The sequence below is a fragment of the Meles meles genome, chromosome 10, assembly GCF_922984935.1.
Source record: "Meles meles chromosome 10, mMelMel3.1 paternal haplotype, whole genome shotgun sequence".
Taxonomy (NCBI): Eukaryota; Metazoa; Chordata; class Mammalia; order Carnivora; family Mustelidae; genus Meles; species Meles meles.
In genome coordinates, this window is record NC_060075.1 from 77,005,566 (window position 1) to 77,021,936 (window position 16,371).

Sequence of the window (16,371 nt, forward strand, 5' to 3'; positions counted from 1 at the left end):
GAGAAGCAGGCTCCCCACAAAGCAAGAAGCCTGATGCAGGTCTTAATCCCAGGACTCTGAGATCATGACCTGAGATAAAGACAGACACTTAACCAACTGAGCCACCCAGGTGTCCCTTAACTTACATTTTAATATTAATTTTGAGACTTCATCTAGAATACAAAAGAGGTGTTAATTTTTTAAGTGTAAGTATTAAGAGAAATTAAAAATTTCAAAAAGTCCAGAGGACCCTCGTAAGGCAGTACCACATTGAGAAATGGGCTTCTCTCTTTTTTTTTTTTTTAAGATTTTATTTTATTTATTTGACAGGCAGAGATCACAAGTAAGCCGAGAAGCAGGCAGAGAGAGAGGAGGAAGCAGGCTCCCTGCCGAGCAGAAAGCCTGATGCGGGGCTCGATCCCAGGACCCTGGGATCATGACCTGAGCCGAAGGCAGAGGCTTAACCCACTGAGCCACCCAGGCGCCCTGAGAAATTAAAAATTTCAAAATCAAACATTAAATTTGAATATATGGGGGATACTGTTGCCCTCTTCTAAGGACAATCACCTTTACCAGAAAAAATGGACAATGTGATTTTTACTTAAGGCAAAAATATGTGCATTTTGTGCATTTTCTTTTAGACAATATTTTCAAAACAGTATGCATTTTATATTTTTTACCCATTTTTGTGAAATACGCTCTATAGAATTGAAAATTAGAGTAGATGCTTTGGTAAGGAAATACTAAAAAAAATTTGTTTAGCTCAGCCTCACCTTTTTTTAAAAACTATTATTCAAACACTGGAAGAGATGAATTTTTATTTTTCTATTTCCACATTAAATTCAATTAGCATAACTCCATTCAGAAGAAAGCAAATTCTACTGCTGAAACTATTAGACATTTAAAACTCCTCTGAGTAACCATTAGGGTGACTTTTAAAAAATAAGTGATGATAATTCTCTAAGTCAACCTTCAACCTTATTTTGGAAATGTCACCCACTGCTATTATTCTTCACTAGTTATAGCTACCTCATTTGATAAACATGCCTACTATGCACTAAATGCTGGAAATAAACGAGATGCTGAGTAAACAGATTCCAGTGTTTGAGAAATTCACATTCTAGTAAAAGACAAAAAGATAACTAGATTACAGCATAATTGGTGCTATATTTATTTATACAACCTATTCCAGAAAAGACTTCAGATTGCCTATGAGGGCATATAAAATACCATCAGTTGGCTGCATAAATTAAAATTGGGGAAGATGAAAAGTGTGGGAACAGACTAAGCAAGATGGAATAAATGGTGGTAGACCCATGCACAGAGTACAGCTAGAAAAACTGGGAGGAATTACAGGAATCATATGTTTGAAGCCTGCAAAGAGTGGCTGAAATAGTAGGAATTAGAGAGGTTTAAGACTCCAGAAAGAGGAAAGCCAAAAATCAGTGCACTGCTATAGTTGCTTTTACCCAGGAGTGTCTGCTAGTTCTGAGTGTAGCAGGGCTAACTCCCACAGAAGGATGCTAGCAGGGAACAAAAACACCAGGAAAGCTTTTGAAGGAAACCTGGAAAGGCCTCAAACACCTTCTTATCATCAGAAGACTAAAATCCTAATCAGAAAGCCTCTGATTAACAGAATATAGCATTTGATAGTTCCGGAAAACAAAGTAATAGTTTAGGACTACTGGAGAAAGGGTGCTGAAAAATATACCAAATCTAGGTTTAAAACCGTGGATGGTCAGGGGCAAATGAAAGGCTGAGCAAGACTTACCAGTGTTGAAATCCAGCCTGGATTTGGCACCATCCTTGACTAGATGAAGGTGATCAGCTACCACTCTAGCTTCCAGAAGAAGATAACATTAGTAAAGAAAGTGAGCACTACCCTGTATTATGAGCCATGGGCCCTAGTATGCTCTTGACCATGTTTTCTTCAAATTGACAGGTGCACTCCACCTGTTTATTCTTCTGTGGTCTTTTTCTACTTTATGTTATGTTCTGATGAATACTTTTGACATAATGGTTGACAAAGGGTAAGTATAATAGCACTTAAAGAACAAAAGTGCTGAAAAAATTTCATACTATCTGGCATTCAATGAAAGAAATCTAGATATGCCAAAAAAATAAGACTACATGACAAAGACAGGAAGAGACAAAACTCAATAAAAAGAGATGTAAGATGATACAAATATTCTAAATTAGTGAGAAAACTTTAGGATAACTATGATTAATATGACCTAGGGAAGACAAGAAAAGATGGATATAGATAAAAAGATACATATTTTTATAAGAGGATTAGAGTCTATTTTAAAAGAATCGAATCAAAATTATAGAACTATCTAAAATTAAAAACTCATTTAATTTACTCAGTAGGTGAGAAACAGTAGAAGACAAGATTAATGAAAAGAAAAGAAGTCAATAGAAAATAGACAAACTGAAGCAGAAAGAGAATAAAGAAGAGACGATACAGAAAAGAAAGAACCTAAGTCAAGTGGACCCTGGTAAAATTTAACATACATGTAACTGGAGCATAAAAAGACAATAGCCAAAATTTTCCCAAACCTGATGGAAGAGCAATGGCAAGGGTAAATATGTAGGTAAATGCAAATGTGTATTAACTGGATATCAAGTATAAATAGAGCAATAAAAGATTCTTATAGAATTTAAAATATATATAGACAAAGTGTATACGATGAGAAGGAATAAATTAATTAAATTTATATTACACTGTGATAAATCAAGAGTAATTGCCAAAAGAATGGGAACCTAACATAAATACAAAATAAGAAAAAAAACTTATGACTAACAAGTTCACTGAGAGAAAAACTGGAATAGTGGAATTAAAAAAAAATACTGATATATAAGAAGGCAAGGAAAGAGAAAAAAGTCAACATAAAACAAAGAGTAAAATGGTAGCTATAAACCCAAATACAATAACATTAAATGTAAATGGCCTAATACTCTAAATAAAAGACTAGATAAAACCCCAAACTCAATTTTATCCTGCCTACTAGAGACACTTCAAATTTAAGGACAAAAAAATTAAAAGTTAAGGATGGAAAAAGAGATACCATACAAACATTAACTGAAAGAAAGCTGTTTTAACTATATTAATAGCAGACAAAATAGACTTTAAGGCAATAACAGTATTAGAGATAAAGAAAGATATTTCATGGTGACAAAGGAATCCAACCCCTAGAAAGTCACAATAAGACTTATTTATTTTTTTGAGAGAGAATATGAACAGAAGGGGCAGAGGGAGAGAGAATCTGAAGCAGAGCTGGATGCAGGGCTTGATCTCATAAGCCTGAGATCACGACCTGAGCCAAAATCAAGAGTTGGATATTTAATCAAATGCACCACCCAGGCGCCCCAAGAGATCACATTTCTAAATCTGCACACAGCCAATAATAAAACAACAAAATATTGACCGCAAAAATGACAGAACTAAAGGAGGAAATAGGCAAAAGTATACTGAGACAGACTTTAACATATCTCTCACAAAATTAGATAGACTAAACATATAAAAAACTAATAAAGAATAAAGAATATATGAAAGCACAATTAACATACTTAAATACAATTAACATGGAACATGCAATCAATGACAGATTATATATATTTTTCAAACATACATGAAATATCAAAATTAACCATATACTATATCATAAAGCAAGCATAAACAAAATCTCAAAAGTCTGAAATCTTTCAGAGTATGTTCTCTATAAGTATAGTGGAATTAAGTTAAAAATGGATATCTAAAAATAACTAGAAAATCCTTCACTATTTGAAAGTTAAATAATACATTTTTAAATAACCCTTGAGTTAAAGAAATCCCAACAGAAATTAGAAAACATTTTAATCTAATTAATAGTAAAGATACAACATTTCAAATCTTGTGAGCAATCCCAAAGTAATGCCTAACAAGGGCATCTATAGATTTAAAAGGCATGTATTAGAAAAGAAGAAAGGCTAAAAAACAATGATCTAAACTCCCATCTTAAGAAATTGGAAAAAAAAGAAAAACAGGAACTTAAAGTCAAGGAAATAATAAAGACACCCATGAATTAAGAAATAAATATATGGCAGAGAAAATTAACAAAGCCAAAAGCTGACTTTTGAAAAGATACATAAAATTCATAAACTTGGGGCGCCTTGGTGGCTCAGTGGGTTAAAGCCTCTGCCTTTGGCTCAGGTCATGATTTCAGGGTCCTGGGATCGAGTCCCGCATCGGGCTCTCTGCTCAGCAGGGAGCCTGCTTCTTCCTCTCTTTCTCTCTGCCTCTCTGCCTACTCTACTATCTGCCTACAGATAGTGATCTCTATCTGTCAAATAAATAAAATCTTAAAAAAAAAAATTCATAAACTCCTAGCAAGAAAAAACATGGGAAAAACAGAGATTAGCAGTATCAGGAAAGAAAATGGAAACTTACTACAGCTTTTTTAAACAATAAAAAGATATGAAGAGCTTTGAAAGCTCTTAAGAATAAATTTGGTAATATGTATGAAAAACTCGATGAAGCCTGATTTGAGAAGAAACAGGAAATCTGAATTGTACAGTGTCTATTAAATAAATTGAATCTGTTACTAAAAAGACTTCCTACAAAGACAATTAGCAGTTCAGATTTCTTCCCTGGTGAATTCTTTAAAAAGTTTAAGAAAGAAATATTACTCTAATGCTATACAAATTCTTCTACTAAAGAATATTTCCCAACTTGCTTTATAAGGTCAGATAATCTTAGTGACAAAACTAAACAAGGACACTGTAAGAAAGAACAATTACAGATAACTCTCTTCCCTGAACATAAAGGTGAAAATCCCAAATGGAATATTAACTCATTGAATGCAAAGATATGTAAAAAAGATAACACAACACAATGAAGTGTTTTTATTCCAGAGTAGTTTAACCTTCAAAAGTCAGTCAATAAAATTCCCTACATAACCAGAAAAAAAGGAGGAGAAATTAGGTATATTTTGATAGAAAAAAACATTTGATTGCAAACATTTACCTCATGGCAAAATTTTTAATATTTTCTGCAATACTCTGGTCCTATCCAGTGCAGTAACAGAAGAAAACAAAGGCATGAACTTTTAAACAAGCAGATAACATGACTGTATTCGAATTAAAAAAAAAAAAAGGCAGAAAATCTGTTAGAATTAATAAGTAAATCTGGTAAGATTACTAGATTACAAGACAAATATTTTAAAAGGTTGATTTTATGTCTATATATCAGCAAAAAAAGAAAATTTAAAAAATTTAGTGATCTGTTACCATATAAAAACATAAAATAAGAAGTTTAGAAAGGGACGTATACGTATTTGCACAACTACAAACATTTTTGAGAAAAATTTCAGACTATTTAAATACATGAAGGGTAATATTCTTTTTCTTGACTCAATTGCTAGTTACAAGGTAGCGTCCTCTTTGCAAAAATTCACAAAGCTGTACACTTATGCTATGTGCACTTTCTGTATGCAGATTACAGGTCAATAATAATTTATATGAAAAATGTGAAAGCAAAGTGAGCTAAGAATAATGCTAAATGCATTACTCCCGTGTTCTATATATCTTTTAGAGCTTGGCCACAGATTTAATACTAAAATTTCTAAAGCTTACAAGAAAAAAGAAGTTGTCAGTTACACATTTGTGTCCAGTAGATATAAATAAACCAACTGCCTAGAGATACAATTCTTGGCACTAAAATAAGACAGCCATTTCTCATTGAAATCTTAACAAAAAGAAGACACTTCTTGACATAATAAACAATGTTCTTGACAACTTCAAGACCTTCTGTGACTGTTTCTTCTGATGACACACAATATAAGCTGATGGAATCTTACCAATGCACAATTGTGAAAAAGCAAGTGGTGACAGGATTGTGTGAAGCAATGCTGTCTACATACCCAGCTGCTTTCTGATGATTTGGACCAACTCAGATATAGATCTTCTAAACTTGTAAGACTGAACACATGAGCAGATAAGCTTCACATATTCCCCCTTGAATATCCGATCTTTCAATTGAGCTTCTGATATTTATCAATCAGCAATGAAGTTAAGATAAGTAGGCAAGTTAAGATAAGCAGGAAAGTTACATGTGTGGAGGACAGCTATTTCCCTGAGTATGAACTCATTTTAGCTAGGGGAAGAGATAATGACCTATGCATGCTGTGGAATTTATCCAGGACTGATGGCTGAAAAGATGATCATGCTACCTCTGTCACCAATACCTATCAGGGCTCTTAACTCCTCAGAAATGATACTGAACCTGCTCCAAAAGAATACAACTAAAAATGTTGATTAAAGACCAAACCCAAAGTTCTGCTACACAGAACATGACTAAAAGAACTTTAGTCAAAAATATAATCTCTTTAGCCAGGGTATGAAGAGTCTCATGAAGCATATTCAAGCAAGTACAAGAAAGTAAGTCCCTCAATTTGAAGTTCTTTAAAGGATAATATTGCCAATCATACTAACATTTTATGTATCTGGAGTTCACCCACCACGTTCAAACAGAGCTAGAGACATTTTTTCTGATTATTCATCAACTAGAATGTTGAGTTCAGAGTGCTAAAGCTTGCTTACTTAACTGAGGCCTCTGGCTGCCTTTTTTTTTTTTTTTAAACACATGACAAATTTACTTATTTGCTTTCCTAGTTCACAGCCAATTCTAATACGTATGTGAAGACAGGAAGCATAAAGGAAAGAGCTGCTAGAAACAGGCAGAGCTGTAATAAGTAACAGATAACCTGGTAGGAAGCAATAGCAGAACGCAAACGCAGAGAAAAAACTTCAAACACACAAGCTTCTTGGGGCTGTGTCGCAAAAAGCTCTATATCTCAAGAGTCCTCAAGGGCAGCCACTGCACAGGACATATTCACAGAAACAGATTCAGAGTGAAGTCTTCAATAAAGATTCTATTATTCTTTGGAGAGCCTTTTTAAAGAAGATAGGGAAATGTGCAGTACATTTTTAAAAGTGATTCACCCAAAAAGTTTTAAATATTAATATTTATTTTGGCTTAGATTTAAACACTTAAATTCTAAGTTTCAGTTATATGGAAGACCGCATTCCACAACCAATGGTGGGTAGAGAACTATAGTTGATGGGAAAATTTTAAGTTTAACTCAAACATTTATAACATGGAAAATATAAGCACCTCATTCCCTGACTACACTGGAAAAACATAGCCCTACTGTTACTTGAAATAAGATTCAAATTATGAAATAATATCTTCACCTACAGAAAACCAAGAATAACTATGTACCTCTTATTAGAAGTACTTGATTTTGAAAACCATCGTTTGTCTCCAGTCATCACACTTTCTCCTTAAGTGGCTCTTGTTAATCCTTTCTATCCACAAGACAGGAAAATTATGATTGTGTGAGGAGTTTCTCTTAAGGTACTGATGTAAAAGTTTAACAAATGTTATATTAAAATCTGTTTATGCATATATAAACTGAATACTTAAATAACTTTCTCATAAAACGATGTTAACCTACAGAGACTTTCCATTTTAATTCTCTTTGCCAACAGAAGTAAAATCAAAAGAATATATAAGTTTTTCAATAAAACATGAAGCATAAAATGACAGAAAAAATGACTAATGTGCCTGATTTTCTATGGATGAAAAATAGAAATTAAAAAAAAAAACTCTGCAGGACTTTAAAAAATTAATTTTTCAAAGTTCTAAACGGTAAAGAATATGCAGGGGAAATTCTAGTTGGTACACAGAGCCAAAATCAGTCTATGAGTATTCTGGAGTTTAGCATGAAATATTTAGAGGCCTCAAATGACCTAGTTTCTCTCCACCATGATCTGTTAAAAAAAAAAAAAAAGGATGATAAGATAGTACTAAGTACCATACAAGTATTTTAAAGGCTACAATGCATAAATTTTCAGTAGAACAAAAATAAGAGATGAAATAATTACATACACAATCACTATGAATCGAAATTAAATTCAATTCAGGTCCTATCTTACCTAACCCAGCAACCCACTTCAAAAACTCCACACCATAACAATACTGTTCTTGTGCAAGGCTTTAAACCTAAAGAATTGCTTAGTTACATAATAAAGCTTTAAACTCAGCTGAGAATATGTCTAAGTTGTTTAAGGAGTAAAGAAAAGCATTATCGTACCAATAATATAGATACATTAGAATGATACGTGATGATAGGGGGAGCATTTTGTTTTGATTTGCTTTGGTAAACTGTTCACAAGTTTTCTAGAATATCAGTGGAGGAACATAAAATGGAAGGCACAGTTCAAAATGTTTTTGTTTAGAGAGAAAAATGCACATACCTCATCTAGCTGCCATTAAACATATGTCTACCATTATCCTGTTCATATTTGGAGAAATTCAAAAGAAAGTATCAACACATTTTATTTGCAATCTATCATTAGTTTTAAGGCTGTTATTGAAGGTTACTAATGATCTAGGCTAAGATGATTTTACAGATCTGAAAACAAGATAATGAAATGTTTGCATGGCTCATTAAAGGACACAGAACTAAATGACAAAGTAAACGTAGAACTCAAACTCTAAACCAACTTCTTCACAACTTAAATATCAAATCACCTCTAACTTGATATGTAAAAATATAAAAATGAGTTCATTAAGAGACAAGGATGAGATACCACAATTTGGTAACTCTGAAAGGCAAAGAAACATAAATACATAAATATTGATTTGTTCCGGCAGAACTACTTAAAAAAACATCCAAATGGCCTAGAGTGACTCTTTTTCCCAAAAAGTAAAAGCCTTTTAGACAAGTCCTATCAAACAGTTCCCATTATTATTAAGGAGGATGATAATTTATATAAACCATCAACTCTTCAGATGTGAAGAACAGCCTTAGTAGTAAATCCACATAAATACACTAGTTGAAATCTAAGCCAAAATTGAAATTTATTTTAGTTTTACAATAAATTTAATTTTAAATTTAAATTTAATTTTAAATTTAAAATTTAAAATAAATTTTACAAATTTATGTGTAAATTATAACTGAGGTCAGCACTTACATTCTTTTTGCAATAGAAAACAATAATCATGCAAATAAAATTAATGAAAATACAGCAAGCCTGGACAGCTGTCCACACAAATCAGTGTAATATGACTGAAACGTCTTAAATATAACTTAAAATGTTATTTAAATAAGATTGAGGTACAAATCCTTTCTTCTGGCCTTCCTCTGATGAGGGAGCAGATGAACATCAAGTAACCTAAAATCAGCCAGGACAAAAATGGAGAAGCAAAAGAAAGAGTACTCACCACTGAAATTATTCAATCAATAAATATTTACTGAGCATTGGATGCTATAGTGTGAAGAATTACAAAAAAAAAAAAAAAGAAGAAAGAAAAAAGACAACTGGGCAAAAAACTGCACTGTAAAGTTTAACTCTGAGGGAGCTTTTATGAAACACATTATCCCAAGAATGTTGGATCCTGCTTAAGATGATCATCTTTTAAAAAAATCAAGTAATAATCTTTAATATATGTAAAATACATTAGCCTTGCATATTGTTCTATTTTCCTAACTTAAAAAAAGATTTGCCTGAATTTAAAAAAATTGAATACATGTCTTCCCCAAAGGTTGTATCCTAGGCAGCACAAATGGTAAATTAAACCAAGTCCACATTATTTTACTGTTTACAGCTAAAGGGCCATACAGTCAGTGAGGCAGTCTTCCTGCTATGTAGGCAAACATCTGTAATAGTCCAGGTTAAAAAAACAAAAAGTCGCTCAAAGTTATTGAACAGAAGTCCCAGCATAAATATCTGTATGCTGCGACAGATGCTTGATACATTTTTACACAAGAAATACACAGAAATTGAAAAGGAGGAAAAGGTGTCATTTTTTAATTCTCAGAGGATTACCAATGGCTGCTGCTGAGATGTTTGGTGAAATATCAATTATTTCCGAATACAGATACTAATTGTTCCCTTCACGTTTCCGTATTTCCTAGAATAAAGGAATACTACATTTATAATTAGAAAACCTTTAAGGAGGGGCGCCTGGGTGGCTCAGTGGGTTAAAGCCTCTGCCTTGGCCTCAGGTCATGATCGCAGGAGACTCAGGTCATGACCCCAGGATGCTGGGATGGAGCCCTGCATCATGCTCTCTGCTCAGCAGGTAGCCTACTTCTCCCCCCCCCCCCACCCCCCGCGGCCTGCCTCTGCTTACTTGTGCTCTCTGTTTGTCAAATAAATAAATAAAATCTTTTTTAAAAATAAAGAAAAGAAAACCTTTAAGGAAAGGAAGACTTGGAATAAATCATTGACACGAAGACTAGGTATCCTCCACAAGTCCCACTTGCAGAATAACAACTGCAGAAACTGCACTAGCACTGCAATTTAAAAGTGGAGAGAAAGCGCACGCACACACACACACACACACACACACACACACACACACACACACGGCAGGCTTGTAGTAGACATTCAATACCGGGGGAATGAAATAACTGACTACATACGTAAACAAGCCAAAACAAAAACAAAATGCATTCCGATTTTGAGGCAACACAGTAAACAATCACAGCAACGACGACTTCGCCAAAAGCTGGGTGACAGCTTAATGGGCACTAAATGAAAGAGCTTTTCCTTCCTGTCCTCCTCTCTTACTGACACTAGAAGACACATTCAAAACAAATCCTCCCCCGGCCCCGCCCCAAGCCTGATCCTCGCTGGGTTCCAGTCCTCAAACTGTCTCAAAGTCCGGGGCCTCCCGGTGCCCAGACCCGGGCCCCTGTCAGGGTGCTCGCGACCGCGGACACGCCCGGTGCGGCAGAGACTGAGGTCACGGTCCCCCCGTCTAAGGGACCCCCAGGGGCTCGCGCGCTCGCCCTCAACCCTCGGCGCCGGCTGCCCATTCCCGTCGCCGCGAGCCGCGGGCCGCGCCGTACCTGCACACGGTGATGAGGTTCCTCCTCTCCACCGCAGCATTGCGGGCGCTGAGGCTCTTCTTGTTGCAGCCGCCGCCGCCGCCTCCGCCGCGGCTCCCGCTTAGGCCCCCCAGGCTCCGGGAGGCCATGGCAGGCTGACCCCCGCGCCCCTTTTGTCTGCTGCTACCCCTTCCGCCCCCACACCTGCTTCCCAATGCTCTTGTTCGTTTTGCTACCGTGGGGACACTGGCGAGTCGTGGGGGAAGGAGCAGGGATCAACGGAGGGTGTGGAAGACCGCGGGGGAACTCGTACCCGGGCACTGGCGGCTCGCGCTCCGCACCCAAGCTACACACACACTCACACACACACTCACGCGCACACACGCACGCACCTCCCCCTCCCTCGCGCGCGCCGCCGGCCGCCAGGAGGAGCGTGTGGGGCGGTGTCGGCGCTCCCCCGCTTCCCGAGGGACCTCCGCAGCCAGCACGCGCGCGTGCCCGCCGGCCCGCACGCCCTACCACCTGCCTTCGGCCGCCACTGCGCCCCAGGCGCGACTGCTGCGGTGAGGCCACGAGCCTCGCACGCGCAGCCCCGCCCTCCCTGCACCTATCAGGCCAACGCAGTCCACCTGGAGCCAATCGCTACACGCAGGGGGCGGGGTCGGCCTCGCTGCTTTTAAAAGTAACGTGCTCGAGCACCACCCCGGCGCGTGGGCAGCTGTCAAGACGTCCGGCTCGCGTTCGCAGCCCGCGTGCTGCAGGCAGCCGGCATGCTGCGGAGCAGCGCTGCAGTTTGCACGGGGATTGTGGGATGCGGGGCGCCGGAGAGACCCGGGAGGAATGCTGATCGTTGTCGTGGAGCCCAGCTTTAACTGCTGGGAGCTCTAGCGTTAGCGTCCACGGCGAAAGCCTATTCCCAGGTCCTCAGCCCAGAAAATGCAGCAGTCCGGCGCTCTCAACAGACCCAGGACTTGATAGCCAGGAAAGGAGCAGGGTTCCTTCTGTCCCTCCCGTGGTCTGGAAAACAGCCACAAATAGCCTGGGGAAGGAAACTGCCCGTAGAATATCCCCCTTGGGCGTATTTCTTGACCGTCCACGCCACGTCTCTCCTACCTTGGCCCCAGCACGTCCTGCAGCCAGAACTAGCCGCCCACGTGAGAACGAGCGCGGTGCTAATGTGCACCTTTCTCCCTGCCTGGGCAGAGACCCCGAAACTGAGGAACAGTGAGTCTCAGGGCAGTTTGGGCCTTGGCTCTTCTGGGCTGCTCCCAGAGAAGAGTGCCTCCCTGGTCGTGCGATTTTGGAACCTAGCGCTCATTTTGCAATGCTTCTTCATCCTCCAGCCTTACCAGCAGGGGGTCCTACTCTCTGCTGCATTCTCTGGCACTCACCTAAGTAGCTATCTCCCTTTGCATCAACAAGCTCAGACTAGAGTGAGGTCCGTTACTACTGTCCCTGTTGAGCCTAGCACGGTACCCCGCATATAACAAGTTCTCAGTAAATGTTCGTTAATGTAACTTGAAGTTACATTTGGCATTATTTTACTGAAATTTTAAAATTTTGGTGGTTCCAGAGTCCATATAACTTCCACCTCTGGTTCTGAAGTTTTTGTTAAAGATTGTTACAGAACATAATTTAGTATAGATATCCCTGTACATCATGTATATTATACGAAGGAAGGACTGTTAACGGAGGAGGGAATGTTGAACGCTTTAAAAACAGTTTTGTATAATAAAGCCGTAGATGACTAATATCTGAGTTTGTAGAAAATTTTAAATCTCTAAAATCATTTCAGCAAAGACAGCCCTTTCAGTGACTAAGTTTAATCATAGTAGAATAAAGATCAGTGTAGGAGAAAAAATACTTGTCTCAACTAACTTACTGCAATAAACATTCACACATTAAAACTAGAGAAAATAACTTAGACTTTAAACTTTCTCTTTCCCAATATTAAAAGGACTCTTTTCTATGTTAGTGCTCTCGTTCCCAAACATTTTTTGCCTTCTCTATGGTAACATGGAAGTTTTTAAGGAGAGTTGCTCTTCTAGAAGCACCAGTTAACTTATTTCCTCTTGCTATACCAACAGTTTGAATTCAGAAGTAGCCATCAGGAAACAGATGCACTAACTACACAGGCAGACTCTACAAAGTATTTGCACTGGCAATGACAAATATGACTCACACTGAAATTTTTATTTAAACACATGAAAACTGCATGAGGAAAGAGTGGAAAGCCATCAATTAGCAAGGAAATTCCTAGGTACCTGTGCTGGTTTCCCCAAGGGAGAGAGAAAACACACACACACACACCACCCACCACCCACCCACCCCCTTAATACTTATCAAGAAGACAAAACCGAGGGCACCCGTGTGGCTCAGTAGGTTAAATGTCTGCCTTTGGCTCAGGTCATGATCCCAGGGTCCTGGAGTCGAGTCCCACATCGGGCTCTCTGCTCAGAGGGAATTCTGCTTCTCTCTCTGCCTCCTCTCTCTCCATTTCCCAGAATAAATAAATAAAATCTTAACAAAACAAAACAGGGCACCTGTGTGGCTCAGTGGGTTAAAGTCTCTGCCTTTGGCTCAGGTCATGGTCTCAGGGTCCTGAGAGGGAGCCCGACCTTGGGCTCTCTGCTCAGTGGGGAGCCTGCTTTCCTTCCTCTCTCTCTTTCTGCCTCCCTGCCTACTTGTGATCTCTATTAAATAAATAAAATCTTTAAAAATAATAATTAAAAAAATAAAAAATAAAAGACAAAACAGTAATCATATCAAATATGGAAGAGTGAGGCATCATTATTCTCAAAATTAGCTTTCTAGTCTCAAGTACATTTTTTAAAAAAAGATTTTATTTAGTTGAGAGAGAGAGACCATGATAGAGCATGGAGAAGCAGACTCCCCACCCAGCAGGGAGCTGGACTGAGCCTTGATCCCAAGACCCTTGGATCATGACCTAAACCGAAGGCAGGCGCTTAACCAGCTGAGCCGCCCAGGCACCTTCAAGTATATTTTCCTGTTGTTTGTGGTATATTTATATTTATAACTGAGACTTAGTAAAACCCCATTTTAGATGAATAGGTAATAAAGTTTTTTTCAAATGCTACTTTTCGGGGGATTCAGTTGACATAAGTATTTGCTGAAAAAGATTTGTACAGCGAGTTATTCAGCTGCCACATGGGGGCCTTATTTGATAACGCTTTTTCTTAATTATCCTGAGCAATATGTCCTGCGTTTCCTTCTTTCTCTAGAAGACAAATCTGGAACTAATTAATCAATTATATCCACTACAAAGCATAATACTATTATAAAGCCACATGAGTTTTCACACTACTTTTCCCACTCTTTCCGGCACCACTGGCAGTTCTGTATTTCATTTATCTGAGCATTTGAACCAAGGCCATTTGGAGATGTAAAGAGACTCCCAAGAAAAATAATGAAAATAGTAGGTGCCTAACTTAAAGTATAAGAATGCTGTAGGACTGAGTATTTATTCACCATTTTCCCAACCTCTTCTTTCTCCCCATCTAGAAAGACAATCTTACAATTCTTAAACATCCTCCATCTAAATATCCTCAGATCTAAAATGCTATAAGCAAGAGAGATTACTAAACCATTGCTTAGTTTTATCTCAAAGAAGTGGCCTAAGCATGCCTAAACACAGGAGCTTGACAAAAAAAAATGGATAAATGTATTTTTTTTTTTAATCCACAAAGTGAGAGAAAGGGATGTGAAGACAGAGCAGAGGTTAGACAGGAGAGAAGACACTACGGTGCTGGCTTTGAAGATGGAGGGTGGGGGCCAGGAGCCAAGGAGCCCAGGGGGCCTGTGGAAGCTGGAAAAACAGCCCTGACAAACCCATGCCCTAGGTAATAGTGGAGACCCGTGGGCCCAATCAGGCATGGAAGCAAGAACACAGAGAAAACTCAACAGGGGCAGCCCGGGAACACGGACTCTATGCTGCTTGTGCGTTCCTGTGGAGGCCTCAGCCGCAGAGGGAGGACCAGCTACGTTTCATCCTCATAAAGCCTTGATATGGATGGAAGCACAGTTCAAGGCTGGAGCCTGTTGAGGGGATGAGAGGACACCCCAAAATGGAAGATAACGAGTGAAATACTTAAAGTCCATTGGCAGAATGTGCCAAAGGCAGACCCGGCCTTTTTTCTCCTCAGAAAACATCAGAAGAAGGGCCCCCGCAGGAAGGAGAGACTACCACAATTGTCTCAGGGTTTCCACATCCTGCTCAGGACCTCCTGCAAGGAAGCAGAGACTACTTTCACACGTGGCTTATGAGACTCGGTCTCTGGACTGTTTTCATTTGCCACATGAGCCAGTCCTCAAAACTATTTATTGGATGAATACAATAAAAGAGCAACCCAACAAGTGAATAAATAGACATGTTAAAAAGAACCAAATGTTGTCACAAAATTCACCATTTTCTTAACGTGGAGGTGCAGAGCTGGCAGTAAGATGGAGATTGGAAAGATCCCTTTTTTCTTTTAATCTCCCTAGGAAGGACCTGAATAAACATATCCCTCCCTACAATCAGACTTACTGGCAGGTGTCCTTGGGCCCAGAATAGAAAGGTATGGGAGAGCTCTGTTGCTGCTGCTGTAATTGGATTGCAGGCAAGCACTCCCAGCACCTCTCCCAGCACATTAGAAATCTGAGGGGGTAGGTGCTAATAACCCATAATCAGTGTTGCATTTGCCAACAGCCAAAAGAAAAATGAACCTTTAATTGAGCAAGATTTGGCATCAGTCAGTGATGGGACTTTAGTCAGGCAAAACTGACAGATTACTGAGTCAGACATCCAACTGTGTGAATTGTTCTCTACTGGGGTGAAGAATGCAAAAATGTGAATAAATGGCATTTCTTACCCACCCAGGACCATAACTCACTGTGAAAAAAAATAGTTTATATTTTTAAATCTTCTTGAGTTCCTTTTTTGAGTTCTATTTTAGCAGAGTTTAATTTGTTTTATAACTCCAAGCCCCTTCACAGAAGTGTTGTGTTTTATTATATGCTGATACTCGTTTCTAAGAGACAACTGAATATAATTAGCAGCTACCTAGCCAGAGAGCCAAAGAAGGAGCTTGAAGTAACAGTAGTGGGCCTGAGAATTCTGGCAGGATTGTGGTGATGGGTTAGCAGAAGTTTGGGATCTCTTTGAAGTCCCACACATAAACAGAGCTACTGAAGAGCAAAACCAAGAAACCCAGCTGTGGACATTTACCACAGAACTTGCTGATGAGATGGTCTCATGACCCCAAGTGCAAAGAGATTACGAGGAACCACCAAGAGCAGCAAGCCCTGGGTGCTCTCAGCAGCTGTGAGAAAGCAGAGGGAAGCCACAGGACAGCTACAGACCTAGAACAGGAAAATCTGAAAGAGCCAAAAGGTGGAAACACTCACAGGCCTATGGAGAACTGTGCAGGTACTAGGAGGGGCTTTGTCCAATCCAGTCAGGAGTGGGAGGGGTCTGCAGTCAGCACTGAACTATGAACTTTCCAAAATGATC

General features: G+C 38.9%; 1 protein-coding gene across 8 annotated transcripts in view; it reads right to left on the reverse strand.

Annotated features, from left to right (window-relative positions):
• Positions 1-11,407, reverse strand: part of RUNDC3B (RUN domain containing 3B) — a 135,086-nt gene extending 123,679 nt beyond the window's left edge. For 7 of the 8 annotated variants that reach the window (XM_046020538.1, XM_046020535.1, XM_046020537.1 and 4 more), the window contains exon 1: positions 10,881-11,407. In XM_046020538.1, the coding sequence (XP_045876494.1) occupies positions 10,881-11,008 (128 nt within the window). In that variant the 5' untranslated portion in view covers positions 11,009-11,407. Of the gene's footprint in view, positions 1-1,750; positions 1,820-10,880 lie in introns of all 8 variants that reach the window. The other variant, XM_046020539.1, reaches the window with a different exon arrangement.
• Between the last annotated feature and the right edge of the window lie 4,964 nt (positions 11,408-16,371).